Source organism: Ursus maritimus, unplaced genomic scaffold, assembly GCF_017311325.1.
Source record: "Ursus maritimus isolate PB19 unplaced genomic scaffold, ASM1731132v1 scaffold_19, whole genome shotgun sequence".
Classification (NCBI taxonomy): domain Eukaryota; kingdom Metazoa; phylum Chordata; class Mammalia; order Carnivora; family Ursidae; genus Ursus; species Ursus maritimus.
In genome coordinates, this window is record NW_024424341.1 from 5,640,613 (window position 1) to 5,649,317 (window position 8,705).

Here is an 8,705-nt window from a genome sequence, read left to right on the forward strand (position 1 = left end):
GGGTGCCCAGTGCATGGCAAGTGCTCAGGAGTTCTGGGGATTTTATCCTGCCTGAGACAGGGAGCTCTCTGTCTTCAATAAGCCAACTGACTGACTGATGGCTCCACTGCATAAGACCCAGAGCAGCTCTCAGCAGCCCTTCCTTTAACTCTGAGTGGTCTGTACCAGGCCAGGGCTCTTTCTCCTGAAACGGTAGGAATGTTCAGTATTTCTAAGTGTGAATATTTCTACAGGACCGGACTCCTTGCTGGGTCGCCCTGTGCTTCTAGAGGTTTTGAGACTTTGACTGCTACGGCCCCTAAGGCTCCTCCTGGTCCTTATCACAGCAGCAGGTCTGGTCAAGACACTCACCCCTGGCCCAAGGCACTCACCCCTGAAGGCCTTTCCCTTGCCTTGGCCATAGAGGCCCCAACGGGAAGCCAAAATGAGCTCAAGACACATTTTGTTTGGCCTGGACAGCATTTTAAATTTGTTATCAACACTTCAAATTAAAATTCTAAGTTCCCTTTTAGGGTTTAGGATTGTTCTATATTCTGATCGTGGTGGTGTGGATTTGGGTGCGTGCATTTGTTGAACTGCGTACTTAAAATGTACCCACTTTGTGTGTGTGCGATTTATTGTATGTAAATTATACCTTAATAAAACTGATTAGAAATAATTCTAGGATCCCAGATTCTCCTGAAAAAAATCTGAAGATCTGGCAACTTTAAGCCCACATGGCGAAGATCGGCTGATGCCTTTCCCGCTACCTGGGGCACCACAGTCCTCACGACTCTGTAATGCCTCCCTGGCACTGAGGAGAAGGGTTGCTTCCACTGTTTTTCCTACACTCTACCCACTTCTCTCAATCCTACTATCTGCTCATCCTTTTGGGGCTCCGGCACACCACGCTTTGTCCTCCTGAGGGTCACAACACATGCGGACACCTAGGCTTGCACTTGGCATGGGCCAGGCACTTAATAAACCACACCAGCTGCTGGCAGCCTGATTAGCACGGCACCGTCAATGTGACTGGATCCCCTTACTCAGCAGAGACCTCTCCCTTGACCTCTTTCTGCAGACTCTGTCCTGCCACCCCCGTAGCTGGGGGAACGGGAAGCATTATCACGGGATGCCTCCTGTTTCACCCCAGTAGAGAGGGACTCGAACAAACTGTCCTTTGGCAGACCTTGTTGGGCTCAGAGTGTCCTCTCCCTCCCTCTGCTCTGCGTGCAGGTAGCACACGCGCACACACGGGCAAACACGCACAGCGGCATCGTGTCTGCAGGGCTCAACCTTCGGATCCCTGTGTTGTCCCGTGCATTCAGAGGAAGGAGAAGAGACCCTCGACACCATTCTAGAGGACTGGTGTCTTCTGAACAGCTTGCCTATGATTTGGGCCCAGCCCTGGCTGAGCCTGACCCTGTCCTTCGTGAGAGAGCACCTAAATTTTAGTATTAATCTGATTCATTGTTACAACCAAAATGAAATCCCACTGGGCACTTCAGAAAACCCAAGGAGGGCCTTCACAAAGTCCTGGCACAATTTTTTTCTTTCTTTCTTTCTTTCTTTCTTCTTTCTTTTTTCCTTCTTTCCTTTTCTTTCTTTCTTTCTTCCTTCCTTTCTTCCTTTCTTCCTTTCTTTCTTTCTTTCTTTCTTTCTTTCTTTCTTTCTTTCTTTCTTTCTTTCTTTCTTTCTTTCTTTCTTTCCTCTCTTCTTAAAAAATTTTAATTCCAGTAGAGTTAACACACAGTGTTATGTTAGTTTCAGGGGTATAATACAGTGATTCAAGGGGCGCCTGGATGGCTCAGTTGGTTAAGCAGCTGTCTTCGGCTCAGGTCATGATCCCAGGGTCCTGGGACAGATTGTTGCATCAGGCTCCCTGCTCGGTGGGGAGTCTGCTTGTCCCTCTCCCTCTGCCCCTCTCTTCCACTTGTGCTCCCTCTCTTACTCTCTCTCAAATAAATAAATAAAATCTTTTTAAAAAATAAAAAATAAAAATAAACAAACAAAACAAAACAGTATAGTGATTCAACACTCGCACACATCGTCCGGTGCTCATCACGACAAGTGCACTCCTTCTTCCCCGTCACTTATTTCCCCCATCCCCCACCCACCTCCCCTCTGGTAACCAGCAGTTTGTTACCTAGAGTTAGGAGTTTGTTTCTTGGTTCGTCTCTCTCTCTCTCTTTTTTTCCTTTGCTCGTTTGTTTCTTAAATTCCACAGGCCTGGCACAATTTTCAAATTTAGGAGCCAGTGCTAGGGCCTAATTCGATTCCACAAATCATTACTATGCCCCCTACCCTCTGAGGAAACTTGAAGGGGGTCTCCAGAAAGTCTCTGCTTTCAGCACCAACAATGCGTTCAACAGACGGGGCGATTATACCCATTCTCTGACACCTCCTGTGAGACCCGCCCTGGCCAGGGTCCACAGCGGGAAGTAGAGGCCTCGTGTCATGGACCAACAAGGAGCTGACAGTCTGTTTGGGGGGCTAGACCCAAACCTGGAGAGGGTTACCAACAGGTATATTAAACCCAAAGACCAGAAGAGAGATCGGTCACGTGCCACTTGAATAGAACAGACAAGAAATGTTGCAAGAACTCAGAAAAGAGAATGTTCTATATTTCCCCCCTGCAGAAATGCTCAAATATCTGCAAAATGTTTGGTGGCTAACATCACTAGTATATGAAGAGCTCTTACAAATCAATACGTACAAAAAACTGAAATAGAAAAGCAGAAAAAGGACACAAGCAGGCAGTTCACAGAAAAATACAAAAGGTTTTAAATCTGTGAAAGATGCTTAAACTTCCAATAAAGGAAATACAAATTAAGAGTACAGTGAGGTTTATCATTCTATCTACTTCTGGTTATGTTTGGTATTTCCCATAATGAAGCGTTTTCGGTTTTTTATGAATTAAAGAAAAAGAATTAGCACTAGGAGGCATATAATCAGACTCAAATAAACAAACTGTAAGGAAAAAAAGCATAAGGCGATTAGGAAAATTTGAACACTGACTTTGGTAATATTAAATTACTGTTTACTTTTTAGTCATGGTAATGGTATCATAATTACATTTTTTTAAAAGAGCCCCTTATCTTCTAGTTATAAATGCTAATGTGTATGGAGGAAATGATCCCGTGTCTCAGACTGGCTTCAAAATAATCCAGAAGAGAGGAAAGTCGGTGGGGAATAGATACAATAACATTGGCCTCCAGTGATGGGTTCCCAGTGTTCGTGATACTAATCTCTATTTTTATAAATGTTTGAAAATTTTCACATAAAAAAGTTTGTATTTTGCAAAAATTTTCAAAGTGTTAAATGCACAATAAGATCTCAGTTTTCAATCACCACACACGCAAAGAGTAAAAAAGTTGGATAATATGCTTTGTCAGCAAAAGGGGAGGCAACAAGCTCTCCCATATGCTACTGACAGGAGATTAAATTGGAATAATTCCTTGGAAGGTCAGTTTGGCTTTAGGTACACAACTTTACCCTTTGGCTTCACCTTTGCTCTTCTAGGAGTGGATCGTAGAGATAAGCTCACACTTCTATGGATATTTACTGCACCATTATTTTTCATAGCTAAAAATGAGAAATAATATAAGCAGACAATGATGGGGGTCTGGTTAACAAATTAAGACATGTCCCCCAGCTGGAGCACTCTGTAACTTTAAGAACGAGTAAGTTTTCTATGTACACATATGAAACAATGTGCAAAATAGATTAAGTAAAAAAAAAAAAAAAAATCAAGGCCAGAAAAACAGGAATAATATTTGAGTTAAAACCAAGAGGTGACGCTTATAGATAAACCTATATATAGATACGGGAGGTTTTGCAGGAAACTGGCACCTGGGACAGCATGGGGACGGGGGCCGGAGTAGGGGGGACACGATGCTCTTTATACCACATGAGGCAGACGCTTAACTGCTTAGCCGGCTGAGCCCCCCAGGCGCCCCCCATGAATGCTTTTGACCATGTGCATCTATTAGAGTAATTTTCTTCTTTAAAGCTGAGGTTGATGGGGCACCTGCGTGGCTCAGTCAGTGAAGCCTGACTCTTGATTTTGGCCCAGGTCACGATTTCAGGGTTGTGAATTCAAGTCCCACACGTGGGCTCTGTGCAGAGTATGGAGCCTGCTTAAGATTCTCTCTCCCGGGGCGCCTGGGTGGCACAGCGGTTAAGCGTCTGCCTTCGGCTCAGGGCGTGATCCCGGCGATCTGGGATCGAGCCCCACATCAGGCTCTTCTGCTATGAGCCTGCTTCTTCCTCTCCCACTTCCCCTGCTTGTGTTCCCTCTCTCGCTGGCTGTCTCTATCTCTGTCGAATAAATAAATAAAATCTTTAAAAAAAAAAAAAAAGATTCTCTCTCCCCCTCTCCCTCTGTCCCTCCCCCACCCCACTCTCTCCCCCGCTAAAAAAATAACTAAGTAAAAATAAAGTTGAGGTTGCTTATCAGTGAAAAAGCAGAAGGCTACATCTCCCCGGCAGGGCAGGCCAGATCCCTAGGAGAGGTGCAGAAAGCAGGGAGCTGGGGGGAGCGGCATACTTTGGAAGAGGCTGCAGGGCAGGCGTGGGGGAAGGGGTCAGCAGGGTGAGCTCTGGCCTGGCTGGGGATGAGGAGGGAAGGCACACTCCTGCAGCCCTGCAGCAGACACAGAGCACAGCTGATCTCTTGCCAGAGGCTGGTGGGTAACGACAGTGATTGAAATGGCGGCTCCGGGCCGTCTGAGGGTTGCTAAGTGGCTGACTCTTAGCTGTTCCCAAACAGAGTGTTGCCTCTCTACACCTCACAAGCACACACACAAACAACCCCCCGCCCCCCCAGCCAAACTTCCATTAGCCAGCGGGGTTGATTATGCAATCCTTGGGAACAGCCTCTCCCAGAAATGCCACACTCCACCCCCAGGCTCCGGCTCCTTCATGGCCTGTGTCCCCCAGGGGTCACTGTCAACACTCATCGTCCAACAAGCAGCTGCACACTCCACCCACTCTGGGACCCAGTGCAAGGTTGGGGACAGGAAGGGGAGGGTTCTAAAAGGGGGTTCTGTTGGGGTCAACTGGCTCCCACCTGTTTCCTACTCTAGGTACAACAGAATAAAAAGAAGTCACTGGAATGTCCAATAAACTTCCCTGTCTTCCTCTCCCTAATGGCCCCTTTACCCCCACTTGTAGGTGCTCTGAAGCTGCCCAAGGCCCCACAGACCTCACCGAGGCACTGCCTCTTCCTTTCACTGGCGAGAGCAGCCGGTCCGTGACCCGTCTGGAAATCCACCTATGACCTTTCAGGTTCAGTCTCTCCTTTTCCCCGTCAACAGGTCATACAGGTGACACAGGAAAGGAACAACGGTTCCTAGCACTCCTGATCCTAACTGTCTGGCTAGTGTCCCCACCAGGACCACTGGGTCTCCCTTTCAGCCAGCAGAGTACCGGGGTGGGGAAGCAGGAACCAACCTCCAAAGGGCCGTCAGCCAGGCTTCCTTTCCTCCAGGGGACGCTCCCTTGCATGATGAAATCCACCACCTTCGAGTTCTGGAACACGGCCCCCACCAAAGCGATGGCCTTGTCCACGGCCACTACCATCCTGAATAGGGCTTCAAGCCTGGTGCCTTGCTGGGCAGTATCCTGCCGCACAGCCCTCGCCAGCTCCAGGACCTCCGGCCACCCAGCCTGTGAGGCAGCTGGAAGTGTGTGGTCAGCCCCACCCGGGCCCAGAGTCTGAGAGGCCTCCAGCCGGTGCAGGCCTTGCTCCAGGTGGCCCATCCCTTGGTACACACACTGCAGTTTCTCCGTGACATCTTCTTGGAAATGCAAGAGTTTGTCAATCTTCTCGTTCAGCACATTCAGCTTTTTGTCCATGGTGGTTAAGCAGGCCTTGCCTGACACCGGCAGCCCCCTGGTCTCCAGACCCTCCTTGGAGGCTCCGGACATCCTGCTGTGGGCTTGACAAGGACGAGGAATCAGAACAGGCACAGACTCCCGGTTTTCACTTGGGCAGCGGTCCCTGGAAGTTCATTGTTCTCAAAAGCTAACAGCCTCACCCCGCAGCTCCGACCCACAGGGAGAGCCTGAGTGGTTTAGGGAGCCCCGGGGACCAGGCTCTCTCTCTGAGCCTTCGCCTTTGCTTATCTCCCGCTCCACGGTGGCCATGAGTGACAGGCTGGGTTTGGCAAGGCCCTTCTCCTTGGGGCCCTTTTGACATCATGGCAGCATTTAACATTCCTCTCTGAGAGGGTGCTGATGGGCAAATATTTTAAGAATCTGCCCCAGGCAGGCAGGGGTTTGAGTAGTTGAAACAAAAGGTTAGAAGAAAGGGGGTCCCTTAGGTAATGAACCAGAACACTGGACTTCACACGGGGCCTCAGGGATCCCAGGGCAGAATAAGACCTTTAGCGGCCCAAAGCCCTGAGGAGCACACGGCGTCCTGCCTGCCGCAAACACACTGAACTCACGAGGAAAAGCAAGACCAGGAATCAATGGGAGGCCGTGCTGATTTTTGCCATGATAAAAATTGTGATGCTTCTGCAAATTAAAAACAAATGTTTGGTGTCCCGACTTTGCAGGTGCCCCAAATAAGTGTTTGGGCTGCCTGTGGGGTGAATCTGCAGCTCCCTCCCCACAAGGGGCCCTCAGTCACTAGCTGCTTGTGCCTAAAAATAGAAGTGAGGGAAAACGGCTCAGGCTTCCTTCCAGGTGCCATCCCTCAGGTCATTTTCCTCACAGAGCCCTCTGGGGCGTATCTGCCAGTGGGCTCCTGCTGCGCCCCCCCCCCTCCAGCACTGACCACACACGCAGGCATCGGGCACCCCATCTCTTTACACTGAAGCAGGCGTAGCAGCTGCCTAGAGGGCAAGGGTGCCTGTGTTTCTGGTAGTTTCCAAACGTTTGATCTTCAAACCCTTGGTTCAAATGGAACTGTTAGAGAAGCTTCACGAAAGAAAGCAGACAAAGGAGATGCTCAGGCTGACCCTGAGGTGGGGTGCCAGGAGGTGCCCACAGACTCCCTAGGCTGCTGGGGAGCCACTGACTGACACCATTTTCTTCCAGGCCCTCCTAGAGAGAAAACTGAGGGGGAGGGAATGTGTCCAAGGTCGCCCGGCGCCAGGCCTGCTGAGGCTAGCACAGCTTAGCCAATGCCGGGCCCCAGGGAGGGGGGTCTTTAGTTTCCTGCTAAGCTTCCTCCTTCTGAATAAAAGCAATCATGAGAAGAAACTTTGACCTGGAACGCTGACGTCTAAAAACACCTTTAGATCATTTTGCTATGTTAAGCTACAGGTGACTCGTGCACGCAAGGGCAGCTTGCCCGCAAACCCCCTCACTGCCCGTCCCTCTACTGGGGCAGCGGCCCTCAGCCGTCCATGCAGGAATCCAGACCCATTTCCGGGGGCACAGTCCTGGGTGTCAGTGGCAGAATGGTCTGGAGCCTGCTCAAAGGAACACTAGTCTCTTAGAGGACTGTGATTTAAAATACACACAAATAAACTCTCCTGGGAAAAAGAAATTTGGGGAACACTGTGCTCCACTCCTCTTGGGGATTCACGACGCCCTTCAGCGGGACCTCATCTGCCACAGAAAGAAACCAGCACCTGACCAGGGAATCACTCCTTCCCCGCACTCAGCGTCTCATATTGCTCTGTGGGACCCACACTTTGGGAAGCGGCTGCCTAGAGACATCTCCGGGTCTAACACCAGCTCCATGTCTGTCCCACAGCAGGTATGGATAATCTAAAGAGACAGACCCAGCTTCGGGGACAGAGTTTCCACCAGTGCGAGCCACAGGCAGCTGCTGCGGGGACTTTCCAAGCAGCCTACATGCAGCCGAGCCTGGGCTTAATCAAGCCTGGACACATATCTTGAAAGTCCAGCTGAACCCAAAGAAAAACAAATGTCCCAGACACATATCTATATCAAAAGCTAATTATTTAAATTACAAAAGGATTTGTCCCTAGGTCTCCCTTAAGCAACAAGTGATTATAAGGCAGCTGGTGGAGTAGAAACGTGGCCACTGCATCCTCCACCGTTCTAGAACCTCCCTGGAGTTCCCTGAGCCCGTAACTGTCCTTGGGCTGGCCTCAGTGCCCAGGTGCACCAACATGCCTGGCCAGTGGTGGGTATTCAACACGACCGTACGGAAGGAATGAACTAAGGGGGACCCAGATGAGCAGGAGGCTGGAATGAGTTTCGGGAGACTTGTGGAAGGAGGAGCCGGCAGCTGGGGTTTCCCAGAACAAAAAAGTACCCGGCAGGACACTTCCACAATTCCCAGAAGTAAGCTCCAGGACCTTCTGGGAAAAAGCTCGGAATATGCCGGCAGGTGAAATCCTTGAGGCTGCTTTGATGAAAAGGAGCAGCCAGGAGGACCAGCTTTGAATCCCTTTCATTTCTCTGCCTAGAGGAGAAACGAGGCATGGCTTCTCTCCAACTCTGCCGGATGCACAGGGCACAGCAAGAACTGTGGGCAATTCTTTTTGGTCCATGGCGCCCGCCCAGGGGAGAGGAGAGGCATTCCATCCTCGAGTCAAGTGAACACAGACCTGAGAAGAGGCAGTCATGCTGGATGGGTACAGAGTAGCAAATCCAATGACACTTCATCTTTCCTGGGTGACAAGACAGCTGATGCACTCCCAGAAAAACACAGACTGACCTCTCTTTGCCATAGGCTGGGATCAGCGTGCACTGAACCCAAGACTCTTCCCCGGCCTTTCTGGTGACAGCCAGTTTTCCCT

The 8,705-nt window shown here is 49.9% G+C and overlaps 1 protein-coding gene across 1 annotated transcript in view; it reads right to left on the reverse strand.

The window, feature by feature from the left end:
* MYLK3 (myosin light chain kinase 3) overlaps nt 1-5,910 on the reverse strand; it is a 35,818-nt gene extending 29,908 nt beyond the window's left edge. Inside the window, exon 1 of the mRNA XM_008702668.2 lies at nt 5,434-5,910. Coding sequence (XP_008700890.2) covers nt 5,434-5,910 — 477 coding nt within the window. The remainder of the gene's footprint in view (nt 1-5,433) is intronic.
* Between the last annotated feature and the right edge of the window lie 2,795 nt (nt 5,911-8,705).